Here is a 23,864-nt window from a genome sequence, read left to right on the forward strand (position 1 = left end):
GCCTTTTCCTGGCGCCCGATGATGACGCAGTGTTCCCTGATTGGCTCAGCAGCGGAGGCGGTGGTTTAGGGGGCCGAGAATTCTGTAAGCCGGACACGTGGTGGGGAACTACGAGGAGTTTGAGGGGTCTGAAGGCGAAAACAAGTTGGGAGGTGTGCAGGTAAGTGCCCCCTTTTCCTGTTAGAATGAGGGCTACCACGGGCGGATGAGTCGCGTCGCGCCCAGACGCGTACTAGTTGTGTTGCAGTAACTGTAGTGAGAATCCTGACATTTTTCGCCTTCCCTCTTCTGGCTGTCCTGGAGGATCTTGGCTTCTCAAAGTCCAGATTCTCCCAAATCGTGTAAGCTGCACTGCATCTCAGGAAGCAAAGGACCTCCTTTCCATTACCAGCCTCTGCTCAAGATTCAGGCTCTCAGCCGGAAGTGCTTTCTGCCCTGCACACAGTACTTAGGAGGGTTGGGACGATCTCGAATCCTTCTGCTAAGGGCTTCGTGAGGTCGGGGCCACTGGAGGGGGCCCATGGAGTGAAGAAAAATCCATCCTTATTGACTGAACTTAGATGTCCCCGGAGGCAGTACTTCCTAGGATACGTGGGTTTGTCAGGCAGGGCAGTGGTTTACAGTGCGAGCTTGGACTCAGCTTTGTGGCTCTATGGCCCGAGGAAACCTTAGTAAAGCGGACCCTGGATTTACTCATTGGCAAACCTACATCATTGGAATGTCCTAACGAAGAAAAATCAATATAAACATAGCGCTTTGCCAGGAAACATAAACTAAGCTAGACTTCAGAAGGGTGAAAATGAGATCAGGGAAGTTGTGTCCTCGTACTATTGCAGAGATCACAGGACCTGCTCTGTAACTTGAGTGTCCATCAGAAGTGTGATTTTTGAATAAATTGTGGCACACCCAATTTATGTAATATCATGAAGTAGTTATTTTAAAAGGGTAAGTTAGTTCTGTGTCTCTTCTCCAGGAAAGATATCCATTTCCTCCTGGGAAAAAGCAAATTGTAGAGAAGTACATACCCTGTGGTATGTTTCCATTAAAAAAAAAAAAAAAATCCCCGGCCGCCGGGGTGGCTCAGTGGGTTAAAGCCTCTGTCTTCAGCTCAGGTCATGGTCCTAGAGTCCTGGGATCGAGCCCCACATAGAGCCTTATTGTTTACTAGAATTTTACTTATTTATTTATTTATTAAAAATTTTAAAGACTTTATTTATCTGTTTGACAGAGAGAGAAGGACAGCGAGAGAGGGAACACAAGCACAGGGAGTGGGAGAGGGAGAAGCAGGCTCCCCGCTGAGCAGAGAGCCCAATGCAGGGCTCCATCCCAGGACCCTGAGATCATGACCTGAGCTGAAGGCCGACGCTTAACGACTGAGCCACCCAGCCATCCCTGGTTACTAGAATTTTAAAGTCCATCATTTCTGTGTCTTTCTGAGTCAACTCAATGCACCATATTGTTTAGAAGTCCTTCAGACTTTTTTCTATGCATATACAAACATTGTAGCATGTATGTTTACTTGTGTATTTATAAATATATATACGGTTTTTCTTTGAAACTGTTTTGTTTCTTTTGAAACATGTGCTCGCCTAAGCTTGCTCTTTTCCCTTAGCATATCACAGTCATGACAGTCTGTAGAGATTTCATCTAAAAAAAATTTTAGAAATCCCTTCTTCTGAGGGAATGCTGGGGCGTGGCAGGGCACATGGGACACTGGAAGTGTTAGGACAGGTACAATGCTACCAGAGGTGCAGGGAATCTCTGTTAGTCCTCGTGAAGGCATAATCCATTGGCAGTTTATCACTTATCCTGAAAGTGATAAACTTTTTTCCATGAAGCATTTCCAGATTATTTTTTAATGGCTTTTCCTTAAGACTTCCCCAGGAACTCTGTTTGTAAAAGTGAAGTGTGAATGTATATTTAGAAAATCCCCGGCCGCCTGGGTGGCTCAGTGGGTTAAGGCCTCTGCCTTCAGCTCAGATCTTGACCTCAGGGTCTTGGTATCAAGTCCCGCATCAGGCTCTCTGCTCAGCGAGGAGCCTGCTTCCCTCTCTCTCTCTGCCTGCCTCTCTGCCTACTTGTGATCTGTCAAATAAGTAAATAAAGTCTTAAAAAAAAAAAAAGAAAAGCATAACAGCACAAATCTTAGAAGATACTTACAGTGAGTGACCCACAGAGGAGAGGGTGATGACGAAGGCAAATAAAAGTCAGTTGATATTTTGGAGACTATTGGTTTGTTTCTTGAGAAATTTGCTTGGTTTAGATTATATCCCTCCCAAAGCATGTTTTTAAAAAAATGTACATGAATATGTATATGTGCATATTTATGTTTACATTACTCCATAATAAAAACTTGTTGTATTTGAGCCCTTAGAGAATTGGTGCACTTATAAAAATTACCATAACCTGAACAGTGAATGGGGAAAGGATAGTGTGGTTCTTCTAGCTCCGGGCAAAGTTGCATGCTTTTTTTTTTTTTTTAAATATTGATTTCCAGTTGAAAGGCATTTTCTAATGCCTTCTAATAGTTGTATTCACTTTCATGACACAGAGGATCACTGACAATAGCAATTTATCTATTATAATACTTTTTCTTAAATGCAGCCATCTACTTTTCCTTGTTTGTCTTTTTTTTGGTGACATGTTGATTTATTGTCATTAGGATGGGACTCTTAAGAAGCCCCAAACAGGGGCACCTGGGTGGCTCAGAGGGTTAAGCCTCTGCCTTTGGCTCAGGGTATGGTCTCGGTGTCCTGGAATCGAGCCCTGCACTGGGCTGTCTGTTTGGCAAGGAGCCTGCTTCCCCCCGCCCCCCGCCTACTTGTGATCTCTCTCTCTGTGTCAAATAAATAAATAAAATCTTTCAAAAAAAAAAAAAAAGAAGAAGAAGAAGAAGCCCCAAACAGCAGATGGGAGTACATCAGAGTCCTGTACCATGGAGAGAGCCAAGTAGATATTCCTCTCTAGTTGACCTAGTGGGTTCAGTACACTAAGCTGAGGATTTTGAATTTTATCTTTAAAAATATGGGGATTAAAGTTTTGTGCATTGTATCACAGGAGAACCCATCTCTGCATCTAAGAACATGGTGGCCAATGTCCTCTAGAGCTCCCAACCAGACCTTGGGTTAAGAATGAAGACATCTATTTCTTCAATTGAGGGAACAGCGGGAAAAGGAGATAAGAGAAAATGCTTTCAGAATCGAGCAGATGATTAATCACATTTGAAACTCTTCTGTTAGGAGATAGGGACTCCTAGAATATGTTCATTTTTTCCTTCCACAAAGATAGGTCTAAAAGGTCCTCAAGAGAAAGCTAAGTCTTGGAAGCCAAGAGTCTGGGCTTCCAGATTTAGGTGCTGCTTCTCTCTTGGAGAGTGCCTGTGTTTAACCTGGGGGAATCTGATTTGGTTGTATTATAGAACCAGTGGGTTTCCCTTCAGTTTTCTTTCCATATCTAATCATTACTTACGCTTCCTATTCCAGATAATATGCTCACGTGGCATTTGGATTCCTGTGTGGTACCCTACGGGGCATGAATACAGTAACTGGTCCTCCTTCCTTTTTTGGTTCTCAGATTAAATAATGTGATTCTGATTTTACTGTTCAGTCTTTGAAATGGATCAAATTAGTAATTAATATGGCCTAAACAGTGTGGCTTTCTTCTATACACATTTTCAAGGCTGAAAACTAGCCTTTGACAAAAGAGTGCACACTCTTTCTGTGACTAGTCCTTACTCCTGTCCTTCCATTTGTTTGATTCTCATCAGTGCAGATAAAAATTCCACCACTGAATTTAAATGTGGTTGATGTCATCATTTTGCTCTGGGTCTTTGTGGGGAAGTTGTCTTACTCTCTATCTTCTTCCGTTTCCTTCTTCCTAATATCTAAAACAGTTGTAGACTGGAAATAGTAATAGTAATAGTAATAATAGTAGAAATAGAAATAGTAATAATAGTAATAGAAATAGTAATGAATGCTGTCATTCATCATTGTGTAGGTTGCTTTGTAAAGTGCTTAGCCTTTAGAGGTCATGGAACTCCTGAATTTACTCTTCTTTTCTTATCAGGACCTAGGGGAATCTCTTAGGATGAAGCTGAGTCTTACCAAGATTGTTAATGGCTGTCGCCTAGGAAAAATAAAAAACCTGGGCAAAGCAGGGGACCAGACCATGGACATTCCAGCCTGCCTTCTGTACACCAAGACCGGCTCTGCCCCACACCTGACCCATCAAACTCTGCATACTATCCATGGGCTTCCTGCCATGGCTCAGCTTACGCTGTCCTCGTTGTAAGTGTTAGACCCAATCACTTAAATAGCAACTCTGCCAGCAGTTCAGATACCTCAATAAGGTGCAGTGAAGAAAAAGACTTTTTTGATTATGTGCACAAAATTTATAGATTTTGAGATTGAAATCAGGAGATGTCAAGTGTTAGACATCATCTGGCCCTAATCTGGAAGGCCAGACCTACATATCAGAGCTGCTTCACTAGTCCTCTGATCCAACGGTGCCAGAATGGTGGCCCTCATTGCCGCCGCTCCCAGAGGTGACAGGGCAGGGAATGCACTAAACTTGGACTCTAGAGGCTAACTTCATGTACCAGCCTTAGACGTTTCCCTGTGTCTGCACCTGTACTTGATAGTCCTGCTTAATGAAAACAAAACTAATGTATATAATGTATGTACTAGCTTTGTGCTTAATTGAAGAACCTGCTGTATGATGAAATAACTCTGCAATATTGTGTTAATAATAGTGATTTTAAAGGGGAGAGGGGAAGAAGAAAATCCAGGCATTTGGAAGTGGTTGATCTTTGCCAATTTCTGTTCACTCCGAACTAGTTGTAAATTGAAGACCTGTACTCTGGCTAATGAACACAGCCTAATGGGTTGGGACTCTCAAATAATGGTGTACTTTGTTGTTCAAGACCACATTTACTGTCATGTAACTTGTTTGGGTACAGAGAAGTAGGTCCCAATTGTTGCATAGTGTCTGTAGAATGATTCATTATTATGTATTTTTCTGTTTTGCTTATAGGGCAGAACACCATGAAGTCTTGGCAGAATATAAGGAAGGAATTGGAAAGTTTATAGGTAAAAATTAGGTTATTTGTGTTTGCCTTGTGATATATTAATTTGAAGTTTGGAGGTGCTGTTGACTGATCTTTTATTCATACGTTTACTTATTCATTAGTTTAATGAGCATTTATTGAGCATCTAAGAACTATGCACTGGGGATTCAAAGATGAGTAGGAACAGTTGCTTCCTTAATGGAACTCAGAGCCTGTCTGGAATAAAGATAAATACGTAATTCTAGTACGATGCAGGGACCTCATTTGCAGGATTAGGAATGTGTACGTATACCAGGATAGGCCAGAGGGAGGAGCACATAACTTGCTGTAGGGTTCATGTGGACAGAGGTCAGACTAAGGAAAGGATTCTTGAGAAAGGGAGGAAGAAGGGGTACTTTATCTGAGTCAAGGAAAAGTAGAAGTTAGCCAGTTCGGGAGGTGGGCACGGTGGTGGGGATAGAGAGGTGTAGGCAGACATCCCAGGCACAGAGCAGAGACCCAGAGGTAAGAAATTGCATGGGATATACCTAAGATCCAAAGCACTCTAGCCGTGGTTGAGCCTAAAACATAAGATGAAGCCGAAGAAGAAGTGTTTATCTGGAGCTGTATTCTGGTATGTTAATATTCTCTTTTGTTCCAGAAATAGATTTTATATGGAGATGCGTGTGTCCATTTGTTTATAGGAAAAGCTTCACATTGGCAACTAGAGAATCCATTCTTCTGCAGACTACTTTGTCCTGAGCTGTCTCCCAATATCTAAGACTCATTTAAGTGAATGAAAATTCTGTTTCCATTGGTTTTTCTGTCCTCTGCTTCTGTTGGGGAATTGCATGATGACTCGTTGGTCACAAGGCCCTGTTTTTAAGTAGAAGGATTTATGTAATGTTTTCCTTGGGCTGAATCCAATTTTAAAACCAGCTTTAAAGTATACAAGCATATAATTAAGTGAAAATAGCTTAAAAAGCTTTCTAGAGATAACTATAATAATTGAAATTGTGGGAAAATAGGTGGAGACCTGCAGAGTTGGGTTTTTTTGTTTGTTTGGTTTTTTGCTTGCTTTGTTTTCTGGGCCTTTTTTCAGTGAAATCTTTTTTTTTTTTTTTTTTTAAATGAAAATGTAAGGTAGCATGGGAAATGAGAATTTCCCATGGGAAATTTAAGTACATATGGATTAGTAAGCACTTAAAATTTTTTTTTAAATGACTGTGTTTTTGACTAAAGAACCCAAGAAGTTGTCATCTTGAGTCAATGAAACTTACTGAGAATTCAGTTCATTTTCAGTGCCTTGTAGCTTCCCTGTAATTCTGCCCCTAGGTCAATGGACAGAAATGACTTGGGATGGCTTTATTATTAGTGAGATTACCTTTTAACCATATCATTTTGTCTTTTCCACTGGCTAGTGGTACCTAAAATGAACATACTTGATATTATATATTTTTTAAGATAAATCTAGTAGGGTCAACATGCCACTAAACATTTTTATTGTGTACTTTAAGATACACTTTTCCTTTGTAGCAACTCATTAGTCGTTAGACATGAACGTTTAATTCTTTTTTCAAATGAGTAGATTTTAAAGGTAACCTTTTCATTCGTTATTATTGTTATTATTATTATTGTATACTTTAAGATATACTTTTCCTTTGTAGCAACTCATTAGTCGTTAGACACGAACATTTAATTCTTTTTTCAAATGAGTAGATTTTAAAGGTAATCTTTTCATTCGTATTGACAGGCCTCTTATAATTATGAACAGGGTACTATATCTAGAGATGCTTTATCCAGCAGTATGTATATGAGGCTGCTGTCCGTTACAACACAGTGCAATTGTTGATGTAAGTGCTTTCAGGAGTTCTTTTTTATGTTTGTACAGGCATGCCGGAATTGCTCTTGTACTGTTCCCTGCATGATCCAGTCAGCCCCTGCCCAGCCGGTTATGTAACAAACAAGGTGTGTTCTCAGAAGGGCCTCCAGGGCTGCAGCTTTGTCTTAAAAGTCAGCCTATTGTATCCTTTCAATGCTAGATCCCACTTCCTGGGATGCTAGCCCATTCCTGGCCCCTTTATACCTTCTTCTTACTTCGATGAATGTAATGGCATGAGTGGTTTATAGGAATTAAAGTAGGGCTGCCTGCAGACGGGGTTAAGGTGAGGAATATAGCCTCAGCATTTTCATTCTTACAAAAAATTGGGGGATGAAAGAGGGTCAAGTACATGGCAAAAAAAGAAATTGCTATGATGGTAGAAAGCACTAGTTTTTTTATGCCATGCTTTATTTGCAGTTTTAACAACCTCAGGAAGCGCTAGGAAAGTTGCTGATGAGTGTTATCACATGTATGACTATATATAGTAGAATCTCGGTATAATGCTGCTTGCTTTTAGAATAGCGTTTGAAAAAGCTGGGTTCACAGCCAGAGATTTTAGCTAGCGAAGAACGGTATCAAAAGGACTTTGTTAAAAGTTTCCACCTGAGACATGGCACAATGGTCTTGTCCCTGAGGACTACGTTTTGGCAAGTCCTCCGTGTGTGCTCCTGCTTTACAAATGCGACTACTTTTCTTGTACCCACTTTATTGATGTCAGCGATGCCTGTTAATCTTATCTGAGATGAATTATTTTAAATTATTCTGCTTTACCTTCTTTTTATTTTGTAATTTTAATCCAAAAGAATATTTTTACCTCAGTTATCTACCCCCATTTGTGAGGGAGAGAGGATTCATTTAAACGATGTTCTTAAGCCTTAGGCCAGAATAAAAAGACTCTATGTGACTTCCCCATTTATGTCCTTGTCAGTCTCTTCTAAGAAGAAAGGTACTATATGGGAAGGAGTACCAAAGAAAGAACATCGTATAGAGATGCTTCTGTACATTCTGATTTCTTTGTATCTGTATCTAACTCGATCCAGTAAACACTTACTAACCTTCACTAATGTATGAAGCCCTAGGCTAGGCTTTTGGGGCACAAACATGAATTGGGATTCTCAGTACTATCGTTCTATAAAAGATGTAAGTACAAATTGCTGTAGGAGCTTAGAAGAGTGAGTGATGGATTATGCCCAGATAGGTTTTGGGGGCTCAATAGAGTAGATGATATTTGAACTTTGTTTTGATGGATGCATGGTATTTTACCAGGCAGAGAAGTAGGAGAAGGGCATTTCAGCCAAAAGGAACAATGTGATCAAAGACAGAGAAAGATCAAAGTCTGTGGATCTGTTAGGGACAACATGCATGGGGTGGGGTCTCAGAGAATGGAACACTGAACTGGAAAAGTATAACAAAGAATTCTTGGGACTAGCTCAGAAGCTGGCTGTGTGGCCATGGATGGATTCTCTATGAGCTATAAGGTGCTCAGAGAATTAGGATATAATAAAGGAAGCTTCTATCCTCCATGTCTAAGATAATGAAATGCCACCATCTCTCCATTTATAAAGAATTAAATTTAGTATTGTTCTATCATTTTACTATTTCCTTTTGATTTACATTTTACTCTTGCTGATTCCTCATCATTTTGTTCCATGGCAGTCTGTGTCCGTGTGGGGTCTTGGGGGAAGAGTGGAAATGACTGCTTCCAAGTTCATGGCAATTCAGCAGGCCCTTCAGCCAGACTGGTTCCAGTGTCTCTCAGATGGAGAGGCATCTTGTGAGGAAGCCACTTCCATAAAAAGAGCCAGAAAGTCTGTTGATCGATCGCTTCTATTCCTGGATAATTGTCTACGGCTACAGGAAGAGTCAGAGGTAAGGATGCACTGCCCACCACTCCTTTCTGTTTGAAACTCTCGCTTACTTACGTTCCATACTCTTGCCTTCTCTGCTCCTCCTGCTTCTCTGCTTCTCAATTCCTGATCTCTTACTCCCCTGTTTTCTTTTCCTGAACCACAAGTATCCTGACTCTCTAGAATTCTGTCTTGGGCTCTTTTTTCGCCCCACTCTGGGTGTTTTCCCTGGGCAGCCTCACCTTGGTTTTATTTGCTGAATAATTCTGAAATTGCATGGATAATCAAGCTTGCTCTGTGTAGCTTCAGAATGACATAAAGTGGACTTCAGCTGGGTTCTACTAGAGTATACTAGAGTATCCCTTCACATGTACCTCAAACTCAGTATCTGATCTCCTCAAACCTTTTCCTGTCTCAGTTCATAGTAGCAACCAAGGTCCTCAGCCCAGCAATTTGAGTCTTCCCTTTTTAAAAAAATTTTACTAGAAATCGATTAATAAACATAGAGTATATTATTAGCTTCAGAGGTAGAGTTTAGTGATTCATCAGTCGTATATAATACCCAGTGATCATTACATCCCATGTACTCTTAATGCCCGTCACCCAGTTACCCCATTCCCCCATCTACCTCCCCTTCAGCAAACCTCAGTTTGTTTTCCAGAGTTTAAGAGTCCCTTGTGTTTTGTCTCCCTCCCTGATTTTGTCTAATTTTTTTCCCCTCCCTTCCCCTATGTTCATCTGTTCTGTTTTTTAAATTCCACATTCAAGGCTCTTTTTAATACCCGTTTTAATATCCAGTGGTTTGCTTCTTCTCGATTCCATCTCCCTAAATATATCTAGGATCTGCCCCCATCTCCCCATCTTTCTTATCACCACCTTGAGGCTTAATAACCTCATCATCTCTTATGTAGACATTACCTTTTAATTATTCTGTCTCTTCTTGTTTCCATCAAATCCATCTCCAGCCCTGCTATCTGAGAGATCTTCATAAAACACAAATAGGATCCCATATCGACTTCCCAAAGAGAATTTAATGACTCTCTATTTCAACTCTTATGTGACATGGCCTCTGCCTATTCCTCCAACTCAGTGCCGACCACTTTCTCCTGTGGCTGTGGCCCTTCTTAGTCACCCGCAGTTCCCTGAGGCATTACCCTGTTTCATTCTGCTGGGGCTGTACACGGACTTCCTTCTTGACTATTTCTTTTTTTCTTATCTCCAGCCATATTGTGTCTCTTGCTTCCAGGTCCGGCTCAATTGCGTTCCATTCCTCATTCTAGGAAACTGTCCCTGACCCTTCCAGGAAGTTCTGTTCATCTTCAGCCACCTCCTTTAATTTGGACGTGACTGTATTATAGCTCCAGTTATTTCGTAGTGCAATGATTTCTGTGTGTGCTTGTCTTCATTAGATTGTGACCTCCTTAAACTCAATTTTTGAATGTCCTTTTTGTATCTCCATCCTGTACCAAATACCTGACATAAGTAAGCCCTCAGTAAATGCTTGCTGATGGTGGCTGGTTATGTCGGGCTGGGGAGGATGAAGCTGTGGCAGTGGACCAGAGAGCCTGGTAGCAGAATGAATGAAGCTGGGAAAGGATGCAGTCACTAGGAGATAGCAGAGCTGGTGAGAGAAGAGAAGGTGCGAGCGGAGGGGAGAATTCAGTGTTGAGATCACCTACGTGGAGTAATCCTGAGCAGTGGTCAGGTCCCACAATGGCAAGTGCCCTGAGATTGAGGAACATTGTTATCTTGAGTGTACCAATAAAAAATGTAATTGACTGATAAAGTTAGTATACATAAAATCATAGGGGAAACTTGGTTGTCATTCTGAAGAGAACTCTGGGTATCTGCAGTAAGAGTTCAGCATGCGGACACTGCCGTGGGTCCTGATTGTTAGTGTTGCTCACTAGCAATTGTTTTGAGCCGGTGATTATCCTTGTAGGATGAGTAATGTTTCCATGAGTAGAAGGGAGGACAGGGAGTGTGATGGCACGATTATTAGAATAGCCGGCTGAGCCTCAAGTCCCTCTTCCATGCTAGTCAGTGTTACACTTCACATTATTGCTGTGCAGTGGTCCCTCTTTCTATCCCTATGATCTGCTGTTGTCTTGACATGATTATTAACAGTGCCCCCTTTTATGCTTACATGTGTCTCATATTTTTTTTGAAAGAGCACTTTTTATTACTCTTACATACAGAAAATTCAGCAGTGCACACTTAACCCAGTTTGGTGGCCAGTTCTTTAGCCTCTGCCTTTTTTCACCTTGACCGTGTGAACCACCGACGTTGGATCCAGGACATTGCCTCCCCAGTGATGGCAGATATCATCATACCTGTCATTGTAGTTGGTTCTGACAGCTTCCAGCAGCTTAGCCCGAGGTCCTTTGTCTTCTAAGTTAGCCTGTGTGAAGGCAGCAGTGGTGCAGGTCTTCCCATGGACCAGATGCTGCAGCCTGGCCTTCCCCTTGATAATGCAGTAGGGAACCCCCATCTTATGACACAGGATGGGCAGGAAGACAACAGGCTGAATGGGATCCACATTGTGTGCAATCACCATCAGCTGAGTCTTCTTGTTTTCCACCAAGGTGGTGACTCTTAACCCCAGCTGGAAGGACAGGTGACATCTTAGTGGAGACATTCCCTTTGCTGGCCACTTTCTTTCAGCCCAGGCCAACAATCTCTGCTTCTTCTCTTGCTTTGTGTCTGGTCTGTATTTGTGGACCAGCTTTAGCTGTTGAGTAGCTTAGTGGTCCAGGGGCAAGGTCTTGGGTGAACTGGTTAATTGCAGGAGGTACTTTCAGACATTTATAGAGAAAAGCCCTTTGCCGCTTCAGCTGGATGTAGCGGGGCCATTGGACACAGCAGATGACGTCCCTTTTGGACTGCATGTCCTGTCCAATGCGAAAACTCTTGAGCCTTTCCTCAGGCAGGGGATTGACCATCTTGATCTCCTGTTTCTTCATGACAGCAGGGGCCAGGGCCCCTTTCCTCCCCTTAGCCTTCTTTCCTTTTGGCATCTTGGATGGCTGGTGGGAAGGGCACATGTGTTCCATTTTAAACAATAAATTATATGATTATACTTCTTGTGTCCATGAACGGGGGTTTCTCAGATAGGGCTGTGCCAGTCACATTTAAACACATTTAGGGGCAGGTCCATGTAACTACCTGCTTTGTATATCTGCATACATCTTTCCCTTTTCCTGTGATTTCTTCCTTTTTTACTCACTGAATCTTCTTATTCTGAATACCCTTAAATACTGAAGCTCTCCAGCATTCTGGTGTAGGCTCTCTTTTCTTCCTAGGCCAGTGAAGGCAAATGGATTTCATCCTACGGTGCTTGGAGCCGTGCCTGGGCACAGCAGGAAGAGAGTATCTGTCAGCCATGTCTGCTGTGGGGAGTGGCAGCAGTGTGCCAGGTGTCCACAGTTCCAGCCTGGGTAGTCACATTTGTTGCACACGTGTCCTCAGTGGCTGCTGACCTCAAACTCAGAATGCACAAAACAGAATGACCATCTTGCATCACCCTCCACTGTTTTCCTAGGATTCCTTGTCATTGCTCTTCCCATCGTCTCCCTGGACTTCCAGAACAGGAGCCGTCATCCTAGACTTTTCATCCTCTCCATGGGCAACTAATCAGTCAAGTTTGTTGATCGTACCTTTTTTTTTTTTTCTTTTAAGGATTTTTATATATTTGAGAGAGAGAGCACATGCGCAAGGAAGGAGAGGGAAAAGCAGAGCAGGGAGCCTGACATGGTACTCAGTCCCAGGACCCAGAGACCATGACCGGAGTCCAGGGCAGACACCTAACTGACTGAGCCACCCAGGCACCCCTGTTGATCATACCTTCTGATGAAGTTTCAGATCCTGTCCCTCCCCTTCACGCACTGCCACTCCCTTAGACTGGGTCCTCTTCTGCCACTCTCTTAGACTGGGTCCTTTTCGTCTTTCATTCGAATTATTAAACTTGCCTTCTATGTATCCTTTAGCCATACTCACTCTTAAATCATTCTTCGTACAGCAGTCCCAAGTGTTCTCTCTGATTATGTCCGTCCTACTTAAACTGAGATGCGGAATTCCCTCTTCATAGCACTCCAGGCTCTCTTCCCATTCTCTTCTACCAGAGAGCCACTGTTGCTTTGCATTTTTACTTCTTAGTTGCATACACATAGTGTTTATATATGCTTTACAGTATGGGGTTTTCATTACATGAGTATGATCATGTGTTCAGAAATGGCTTGTTTTTGTTTAGCAATAGCTCAAAACTCTTTCTGTCAGTGCCTATAGTGCTGTATCTGCTGCATTATTTCTAACATCTGCATAGGAAGCCGTACCATGAATATATCAGAATTCCTGTAAGCCTTTGCTCTATTGATGTATGTTTAAGTTGTTTCCAGGTTTTCATTACTGTAAACATTTTGTAAATAGACCTTGATGCATATGAATGAATATATTTGTAGGAATAATTCTTAGAAGTGGAATTTTAGGACGTAAAGATAAAAGAATTGACATTTTGAGAATATTGTCTACTAGCGCTCCCAAGAAGCTGAACTAATCTGTTCTCTCTCTCATTATCAGAATATGTGGCATTTCTCTAACACTTTTACCTCCACAGTGTTGCTCTCTGTCTTTTAACTATTTTGTCAGAGTGATGGGCAAAAGTGGTATCTAACTATTTCCATTTTGTATCTCCTTCCTGGTGAGCTTTGGTTAGCACTCCATATGTGTATGGGGCATTCACATTTACTTGGTATTATTGAAGTTCATATTCACATACCTGCCTTGATTCCGATGGGGTTGTCATTTCCATAGAAGATTTGTTAGAAGTTTTCCATGGCATAAGTTTTTGTCTATTCCAATAAGTAGTGAGCTCTCCTTTGCCTTTGTTGAGAGTATATTTCACTAGAGAAGTTTTGTATTCAAATACATTAGCCTTTTCTGTAAGCTTTAGCTTGCTTAGGGAGACCTTCCTTACTCCAAGATTATAAAAACTTGAATATATCTTTTTGAGATTTGTGTAACTCTTTTGTATGTTTAGATTAGAGGGCCACGTGGGATTTCTTTTTGAGGGTGGTGTGTGGTGTAGTTTGATTTTTTTCCAAACAGATAGTAAGTTATCCCAACCACAGAGTTCTTAAAGTTCTTTCTAATGGAGAGACTTGGGGGTAGCAAACCTAAAGCAGGCCTGAATAGTTATTTAAATAAATAAAAACTGATCCTTTTGTCCTTTCCCTCTCATAATACTTGCTCAGTGTGTGTTTTATTTAACCTAAGATCAAACATGACTGCATGTATCGATTACTCAATTTCTCCTCAGTCTTTTCTTTCCTGTTTGGGTGGCTTTCAAGTTGTGTGTTTTGGAGCCCGCAAGGTTCCCAGGGAGGAGGGAGCTCCATCTCATGCTTCAACTGTAGCAGCTGCACCGAGATCTCTTCCATGTGAAGTTCATTTAAACAAAGGTCTCCACTACTGGAAACAGTTAAAAGCATTCAGTCCTTTCTTCCCTTAGGTCCTTCAGAGAAGTGCCATCATTGGAGTGATTGAAGGTGGAGACGTGATGGAGGAGAGGCTGAGATCAGCACGGGAGACGGCCAAGCGGCCCGTAGGCGGCTTCCTTCTGGATGGCTTTCAAGGGAATCCAGCAACCCTGGAAACTAGACTGTACTTGCTGTCATCAGTCACTGCAGAGCTGCCGGAGGACAAACCAAGGCTAGTGTTCAGTTAGGGCACAGGCCACGCTTCGGGGGCTTCAGGGCAGGAGTGCTGGTGATTGTGTATTATGCAGAGTCTCTACGTGAACATGTCTTTTGATGAACTGATTATGGCCTTTCTGGGCTGAGTCTGCTGAGGCCGATTATCGGGGGAGTTTCCATCACGGCTGTCCTGCTTTTGATTTCAGAACGTAGATGAGGACAATCGCCAAGTGAATTAGTTTATTTGATCCTCATAAGTGAGGGCAACTGTTATCTGTTTTTTTCATTTTTATGCGAGTGTTACATGGTGCCTGGGGACAGGTATAAAATCATGTGGAACTCTGGCCTTAATCAAGGAAAGTTGAGGACAGATCTGGGGTGTCTAGCAGAATGAACATGGGCTGTAGTAATAAGGACATTGAAGAAGTTCTTAGATTTGAGCCAGGTAGCTAAGTCACTTTTGAAATCAACAGGACTGGCAACACTAATGGGGCTAGTTCTTTCCATAAATAGGATTCACTCTGTACTGGTGTAGAGAAACAATCTGCAAGTTTCAAAGCTCAAAATCCTAAGGTTCTAAGTGCAGCTGATGTCTTATTAGATTACCCATATTTTTCTTTTTTTTCTTTTCTTTTTTGTTTTAAAACCCTAGTCTTTCATCCAACTTGGTATGAATATTCATGCTTTTTTCCTACAGATCTATTAAGAGGTTTGATTATAGGATGCTGTTTTATGCCCCTCGGGTTGTTGGATGGTATATAGTATACATAAATGTTACTACTTAAAAAAAATCCAGGTATAACTTACAATAGTGTGTGAATCTAGGTACAGTTTGATGGATTTTTACGCATGCATACAACCCTGGAAACCTCAGCCAAAGCAAGATACTTCCAGCAGTCCGGGCAGCACTTACCCCATAGCTTTAACCTAGCTCTCTTGTATTCATTGTTCCCCATCCTGCGCTGATTTTGTTCTGGTGCAGATAGCAATTCAGCACTAGTATTTCTAGTCATTTTATGACTTATTTGAGCTAAGTGCTCACAGATGTCTGTTACTGGATTTGAGAGCTGGGATTGTTTTCATTCTATATGTGCGTAGAAATGACAGCTTCAGTTGGAGAGGAGTTCTAAAACATTACATTATTTGAAGGAAACTAGTCAGAAAAACCGGCATATATTTAAGTGTTTGAGTTGTTTAATATTACATAAGCCTTTTTTGGACTTCCCTTAGAAATCAGGGAGTCTGTAAGCTTTTCTCTGCCAGTTCATAAAAGGGACTATGGGTAGAAAAACAAACATAAAAGATAGCAGCCAGCCAGCCAGCCAGCCAACCCTGATCTAGTGCACCTCCCCCTCTTGTTTTAGTGGCAAAACTCAGCTGAGTGGTATGATCGCTCCCAGAGTGCCTTACCTGTTACCTCTGAAAATGCCATCTCATTCCACATGCAGACTTTTTATTAATGGAGAAAATAAAAGAAGAATAAAGAAAGTCAAATAGAGTCTTAGATCTTATGGTCCGAGTTGAAAGTCTGAGAGCAAGAGTTGCTTTGTAAATGAACCTATGAAGAATACAGTAGATAACAAATGTCTTTCTTGAACCAATTATAAAAAATTCTAGGCAAATATACTTTAAACGTGGAAAGATTTGAGGGGGAAATGAAACACACAATTGCACTCTTTTTAAAAATTTTTTTTAAAAAATTGATAGGGGCACCTGGGAGACTCAGTCACTAAGTATCTGCATTCGGCTCAGGTCCTGACCCCGGGATCCTGAAATCTATCCCCGCGTTGCTCAGTGGAAAGCCTGCTTCTCCCTCTCACACTCACCTTGCTTGTGTTTCCTGTCTCCCCATCTCTCTCTGTCATTTATAAATAAAAGCTTAAAAAAAAAAATAAAATAAAAATTGATGTATAGTTGACATATAACTTTGCACTCTCAAAAAAATCTGTGTAGTAGTTAGATAGGGTGTAAAATTCAGTTGAAGACTAGGAAGGTTCTTTAGAAGGAGTGGGAGGGGAAAGGAAACTAACCTTTATTGAACTTCTCTTTGGGTCTGTAGACTTGACAGTGTGCTTTTTCAAATACCTCCTTAATCTTTACAACAAATCTATGAGGTATGTATTACTGCTCCTGTTTTTAAGATAATAAAACTAAAACCCAGAATGGTTAAGAAACCTTCCCAAAGTAGTACAATAAGTGAATAAAAGGCAGAACTGGGATTCGAGCCCAGGTCTCTCTGCTGCCAAAGCCCTTCTTTCTGTTGCCTGCCATCCATCCGTGATTGGTGGGTTTCATTATTACTACTACTTTTTTTTTTTTTTTAAAGATTTTATTTATTTGAGAGAGTGCACATCAGCAGGGGGGGAGAGGTAGAGGAATAAGGGAAGAGGGGGAGAGGGAGAAGCGGACTCCCTGCTAAGCAGGGAGCCCGATGTGGGGCTCAATCCCAGGACCCTGAGACCATGACCTGAGCCAAAATCAGACACTTAACTGACTCAGCCATCCAGGTTCCCTCGTTATTACTACTTTTAATGCCCTCTGGGAAGAGTCTCTGCTTCCATTTCTAGCATTGTCCTCACGTCAGTGTTCTTACTATTGTTTTCACAGGCTTATCTGTGGAGTCAGCCGGCCAGATGAGGTTCTCGAGTGTATCGAAAGGGGAGTGGATTTATTTGAGAGTTTTTTCCCTTATCAAGTGACAGAGCGGGGATGTGCCCTGACTTTCAGCTTTGATTACCAGCCAAACCCTGAAGAGACACGTAGGTCTTCTGAAGTTAGTCTCTTTGTTATCCTCAAGTTTCTTCTGTTTCCTCTTCATTATTGGTCTTGAGTCACAGCCAGAAATATGTACATACTGTAACACCAGCCTTTTATAAAACTACCATGTTTGTTTCTTATCTGTATGCTCTGGCATGTTGGCACACAAAACCGGGTCCTTAGTGCTATACCTCTAGCTCAATATTAGGGAGTGATCTTAGAGTGGGAACCAAGAAAAACAAAACCCTTTCTATTAACAACCTGAAAAAAGAACATTCAAAGTGAATAGTGATGAAAATCTAGGAAGAGAAAACCTTTGAACTACTTGGTAAAAGTTAATTCAGTTTTTCACAGAAGACTTCTTGTCTGCTTTTTGCAAACCCCATGCTATCAAAATACAGGGAGTTTCTCACCCCCTCTGATCTTAGTGTTACTTAGGCTTTTCTTTTTTTTTTTTCTTTTAAACACACAGAGATGTGAAAGCTAATATTACCTTGAAGCACCACCATTTTCTTGTATTGATTAGTTACTCAGAAGTCATGAATATCAGTTTCAGAGTCTGAACATTTGACTGACAGTGGAAAAAGAATTGGGATGGCTATGGGCCAGGATCCCTTAGAAAAACTACCAAGTTTTTTGGAGAATGTTGCACACCTGGCCTGCCTTCTGGCCTTCACAGGTGTGATTTCCTTCCCTGCTTCCTGCTGTCCTTTGAATTCTACCTCTGTCACCTCTGGCCTTACATTTAACATGGGCCAGAGACTTCCTTAAAGATTCATTTTATTCCCCACTAGTTATTAAAATTTCATCCAGAAGATGTTAACAGTTTTGTAAAGCAACCTAACCATTAACCTAAATTGAATTATTTCTGGAAACAAAACAAATCAGATTGGTCAGATTCTTATATACAGGGGGTCAGTTTTGCTGTCTTTAAACTGACTAGAACATAATGTATATGGGTAGAAAAGCATACCACAAATACTATAAAATATTCATTTACAAACCTAAGTATCTCCACAAGGACATGGGTAACTGTTAATCATTCTGTGCCATGAATATTCAAAACTTAAGAACCTGATATTCATTCTCCAGAACAAACAAATTCCTTTTTTGGCTAGAGAAAGCTGTTTCTTTATGATTAGAAAAGTTGAAATAGTTTGAACATTTTCCATTAAAGAAGTATTATTAATCATAGGTGTATATGTGTATATGTAGTAAATTAAAGTATTTTGTCAATTATAAAGTGAAAATTATAGAGGAGTAAGTTGCCTAATGCAGGAACTAATATAGTTCCCCCTAGGATAAGGATTTTCCAGAAAGCCAGGGCATTACTGTGGTTTCCCACATCAGCATGCAAATTCATGGCAGGAAAATTATAACAGTCCTCTGCTCAATGCTCAGGTCACTTCTCTTTTTCCTTTGATCTGGACAAAATTACCTCCTTAGGACTGTCTGCCCATTCCCCTTGGGCTGCCCTGAGTTTGTTAACTACTCATTTCCAGTAAAACTTCTTTACTTGCCCCTGTTCAAGATAGCTCGCTCTTTGCATAGTGACTGGTGTTTTCCTTATATATGCAGGAATGTTCTTTCTTAAAGAGTTCAAAGGGAACAACTCAAGTCTTCGTTTAGTTCTGGATATTCTGAGTTCCATGTAAGGCTAGGGTCCCCATATAGAATACATAAATTAAAACCATATTCTACTTTTAATCTATTTGGAACATAAAGCACAATTAATTTGCGTGTATATGATGACAAGACATAACTCCAGTATATACACACAAATTTCTCTCTCTCTCTCTCTCTCTCACTCACACACACACACACATACACACACTCTCTCTCTCTCCAACTGTTTTCTTAAAATCACTCCTTGACGGTAAGATTATATATTATCTACTTGTAACCATAGTTTGCTTAGACATTGTTGAATCTCCAAGTTTTGATATTATAGAGGATATGTCAGTGATCATCTTGGTTCATATTACTACTTTTCTTGTGTCATTTCCTTAGGATAAATTCTTATGAGTGGAATTTTAAGGTCAAAGGCCATAAAATATAACTAAAATAATCTCGCAATGGCCAGTCTGTATCTGATTTTTATTCAAGACTTTTTGTTGGTTTGTCCTTCAGTATTACAACAAAATGGGATACAGGAAGAAATAAAATATGTGGATCAAACAAAGAAGATTAAAACAACCAGTTGCAACCAAGAAATGACATCATTTGAAATTAATCTGAAGGAAAAAAAGTAAGGAATTTTTTTAGATTTTGATTTCTTTTTAATTTCAATCTGTTTTAAAAGTTTATGTAACTGTTCCCTTTTCAGTTTATGACTTCATAAAATATTTATAGTTGGATATTATTTGGGCCTTCTTAAATTCAGTTCCAGAAAAACTTGTTTTTTCTGCAGATGAATTTGTGTACTTTGTCATGTCAGAAAACCGAGGCTAGATAACTGTTGTTTTAGAAGAACTGTCAGAAAGATTAGACCAAATCCATTGTCTGGTGTCTTTTACTCTTTCTGATTACTTTAAATAATGTCAGAGCAAAATAAAGATTTCAAGAGAAAAAACAACAAAGCATTTCAATTCTAAGGAACTTAAGTCATCTTGGTTATATACAGATTATAAATCTTAATAAAATATTTCCCTCTGTGAGGAATGAACTAAGAGACCTTATAACTTTGTATTTGGGCCAAAGTAGTAATTATTAGTGAACCACTGAGAGGTTTTTCTGTGAGTTTGGTGTTCTTACTTTAGTGCTGGGGTGTTTTTGGTCTTATGTAAAGGAACATTCTAGGGATTCGGACTTAATTTATGTCTATCTAGGAGTAGTACAGACTTGAAAACTTACAAAAGAATATGAAAAGCCTAGGTCTAATTTGTATTCTATAGAGACTTCTTGATTGTAGGTCTGAAGTGGTGATGTTTACTCATTTAACTTCTGGAAAAATAGCCAAGGAGATTCATTTCTGTTTTTCAAATGGTAGGGTAATATAAATGGATTACTACTAAACTTCCCTCACATTATAGATTTAGCTGGAAAGTGTAGTTTTCTTATTGGTGAGCACTAGAGTTCAAGTTCAGAGCCTAGCACTACTCATTGGTTCTGTAACCTTGGTCAGATCATTTAACTTCCTTTTTTTTTTTTTTTTTTTTAAGGTGAGCTCCATGCCCACTGTGGGGCTTGAACTCAAAAACCCTGAGATCAAGAGTTATATGTTCTACTGACTGAGCCAGCAGGGCATCCCTTAACTTCTTTTTAATAGCTGATAAATGTAGTATGTGTTAAGTATAGCTTAGTAGGTGCCCAGCAATGTCCAAATCCTTTTGGTTGTTTTGTTTTAAGATTTTATTTATTTGACAGAAAAAGAGCAGCAGGGGGAGCAGCAGGCAAAGGGAGGAGGAGAAGCAGGCTCCCCACTGTGCAGGGAGCATGACGGACGTGGGGCTCAATCTCAGAACCCTGGGATCATGACCCGAGCTGAAGGCAGACACCCAAGAGATTGAGCACCCAAGCAGCCTCCCCCTTTTTAAAAAGATTTTATTTATTTATTTATTTGACAGAGAAAGAGAGAATCATTTGCTATATTAATTCATTTAATTCTTATAATAACTCCCTAAGGTAGATGCTGTTATTACACTTATTATCATAGCAGATGAGAAAACAGATACAGAGGGACAGTAAGTGACATGCCCAAGTGAATTGTGAGCCAGACATCAAGCCTAGGCTCTATAGCTCTGGAGGCCTTCCTCTCGACCCCCCTAGTGGTCTTCATTGGGAAATGACCGTAAAAATGCCTGTCTTCAAACGTGGTTGCAGAGATTCAGTAAGACAGTATATGTCAAAGTGCTTTGCAATCCACCCACACACACAAACTCTGGGAGTGAAAGGTCGTACCGTGTCTTCTGTACTAGTTCTAGTGGCGAGGGTGAGAAGTGTGTCATGCTTCAGAACAGCATTTACTCTCACTGTGTGCCCTTACACTATGACTAACAAAGCTCAGTGTGCAGGAGTGATCCCGGGGCTTTCGATGCTCTCTGTAAGCCTCAGTCCAGGAGGTTAGGTCTGTCAGGAAGAAGACTCCCGAGTTTCCTGACTCATCATGCTCTAGGTTAACTTGTTACCACATTGTCATCCTAAGCAGGTGCCCAGCACTATATTTGCCAATGAGGTTATTAATTATTGCTTATGTACTGGCCGAATAGATAGCCTAGGCTGTGGATGTCTTGTAGTCCTAATTGTTTGGACTATCACTGTGACTTCCTTTGGCAGGTACCAGGAGGACTTTGATCCACTTGTGAGAGGATGTTCCTGTTACTGCTGTAAGAATCATACTCGTGCATACATCCACCATCTGCTGGTGACCAACGAGCTGTTGGCTGGGGTCCTGCTCATGATGCACAACTTTGAACATTATTTTGGATTTTTCCACTCCATCCGGGAAGCACTAAAAAGCGACAGACTGGCACAGTTGAAAGAGCTCATCCGCAGGCAAGCATCTTGAGACCTGGCACACGCGAGTCTGACTCTTCACACTGAGCCTGTCCTGCTGTTGGAATGTGGGAAGAAGAGAACAAGAAATGAACTTGGCTTTAACCATTTATATCGGAGAATGAGATCTGCCCATAAATAAGGAACGTTTGAACTAAACTCTGCCCACTTGAGGCTCAAGAGATTTCTTCTCAGGACTTAAGTGACCCAGACTGATCAGAAAGAACTGAACCATGACCTTTAGTATTTCAGTGCTAACTCTTTTAGCAAATGGAGATTCATTTAGTCAAAGACAAAAGCTTTGGTTGTGAAGGGACAGCCTTGAAGTGGGGTTGATGAGATTATGTGGGTTCGTGAAGTTGGATCAGAGCTTGAAAAGATGATTGGTCCTGAGCAGCATGACTTCTGTAGACGCATGCCTGTTGACTGTAAAAGGAATCTGGCTGATTTGAGAGTTTCATAGTTTTAATCCTTATATTCTCAGGAGCATCTTGGACACTTCTGCCTTCCCAGCTGTCTCCCTGCTGCAATCAATCAGAAAAGGCTCTTGTGACTTAACTAGGCTCATGTCTTCATGGGATGTGGGGCTCACACATCACTCCTAGGACCAATTGGCCCCAGGCACATGCCTTCATTTGACCACATGATCTACGTGTGACTTGTCTCCCGAGAGCCCATGTAGTTGCCCCTTACGAGCCAAAAGTTTGCCTAGATGCTTTCGTCTGATCAGACAGATCCGCTGTGGTCTACCCTTCAGGCTCATTAATAGTCTCGCCACATAATAACTGTGGCTCCATCACTTGGGGAGATTCATTCACCATGTGTTCACTTGGACAGAGCCCTGGCCCAGCAATTGGAAGACTGGGTTTCAGTTCTGCTCAGCTATGACACCAGACAAATGACTTACCCCTCCATGCCTATTTCCTTCTGAACAAACGGGGACAGGCAAGGGGGTAAGACCACATGAACTTCCAAGATTCTATCTAGCTGTAATGTGGGGGGGAAAAAAGTTTTAGATTATCTCTGCAGCCTTCTTGTATCCTGATCCCTGTTGGCCTGGTATAAAAATGGAGTGGTTCTGGGAATCAGGCAACAGTAGAGACGTTAGAGAGCCAAAAAAGAGGTTCGGGCTGTGACTTCTGAAGTGGTTGGTGAGTTGGCATCAGCAGATCCTGAGACTGGGAAGACCTTCCTGGATCATCTCTAATTCTATGAGTTTTTTCTGCTTTCACCAGAGGAGTGACATTCATGTTGATGTGACAGGTGATTTTTATTTTCTTTGGGCTTTTCTCTGTTTGTCGTGTTTTCTGTAAGAGTATATCCACACATAGTTTTTGTAAAAGCAGCCAACAGAACCCAAAAAACACCTTTGTTTTTGTAGGCGCATGGAATATATTTGTTTTACTTTCTTAGGCTATAATTTGCTATTTTTTCCATTTCAGTGGGCATTACTGAACATCGTTTTTAATTATTATGTGGTTACTATATTTTTATGTGTTAGATATCTTTTTTTTTTTTTAAATTAATGGTTAGGAATGTCCTTGACATTCCTATAATCTCTCCTCCATGAATGGCAAGCGTAGTTAAGAAAGAGTATCCGCTCTCAAGGATCTGCTTGCTTTGAAATATATTGGACTAGACTTGTTCATATGTTTATATTCCTGTTCAATGCCAAATCCATTGTTGGAGGAATATTAATATCCCAGAATCCATATTAAATTTCTGAGTTTTATTTATGTTCAAAATACTGGATAGTCTGCTCAAGCATTGTTCATTTTTCTGGGTCTTTTTCTTATTAGCACATTTGGAAAAAATGTTTTTTTCCTTTAATGTAAGTCTGTTAAAGTCAATAGCCAATAAATATTTTTAATTAAAAAAATATATTGTCTTGTTTCCTGTAAATAGTAGTGAGTCTATTAAGCAAACTATTAAATTTCCATGATACTAGAAATGTTCTCCATTGGAAAAGAATTTTTTTCTACATTTATTTCATCTGCGGTCATTGTTTTAAGTGCACTCATACTAAATGCAGAATCCAAGGAGATTTAACAATGTATCTGTCTCTTTAAATTATACAATTAGGGACCTTAAGGCCATGCTAGCACATAATAAAAATAATAATAACCATAAACTATTGAGAGGATTTTTAA

General features: G+C 40.7%; 1 protein-coding gene and 1 pseudogene across 3 annotated transcripts; one reads left to right on the plus strand and one right to left on the minus strand.

The window, feature by feature from the left end:
- Positions 1-23,593, plus strand: QTRT2 (queuine tRNA-ribosyltransferase accessory subunit 2). 2 transcript variants are annotated; one of them, XM_082740963.1, is made up of 9 exons: positions 1-160; positions 4,066-4,286; positions 5,032-5,087; positions 6,936-7,012; positions 8,583-8,795; positions 14,280-14,479; positions 17,071-17,222; positions 19,351-19,468; positions 21,496-23,593. In XM_082740963.1, exons 2-9 carry the CDS (start codon positions 4,087-4,089, stop codon positions 21,725-21,727), a joined length of 1,248 nt encoding a protein of 415 aa, XP_082597089.1. In that variant the 5' UTR covers positions 1-160; positions 4,066-4,086; the 3' UTR covers positions 21,728-23,593. The 2 variants fall into 2 exon arrangements, with proteins under 2 accessions (XP_082597089.1, XP_082597090.1); XM_082740964.1 differs by having other exon boundaries at positions 29-160; positions 4,130-4,286.
- LOC309841207 (large ribosomal subunit protein eL8 pseudogene) lies at positions 10,991-11,790 on the minus strand (annotated as a pseudogene). The gene has a single exon. The product of its transcript is annotated as a large ribosomal subunit protein eL8 pseudogene (transcript).
- Positions 23,594-23,864: the final 271 nt, after the last annotated feature.

This window comes from Mustela nivalis (assembly GCF_964662115.1).
Source record: "Mustela nivalis genome assembly, chromosome: 1".
NCBI lineage: Eukaryota > Metazoa > Chordata > Mammalia > Carnivora > Mustelidae > Mustela > Mustela nivalis.

Bases quoted from the DNA above. Each gene is read 5' to 3' on its own strand.
- QTRT2 (XM_082740963.1), top strand. From the start codon at position 4,087: ATGAAGCTGAGTCTTACCAAGATTGTTAATGGCTGTCGCCTAGGAAAA. The intron at 5,088-6,935 runs GTAAAAATTAGG...ATGTTTGTACAG, and splicing joins AGGAATTGGAAAGTTTATAG to GCATGCCGGAATTGCTCTTG. The intron at 8,796-14,279 runs GTAAGGATGCAC...TTCTTCCCTTAG, and splicing joins GGCTACAGGAAGAGTCAGAG to GTCCTTCAGAGAAGTGCCAT.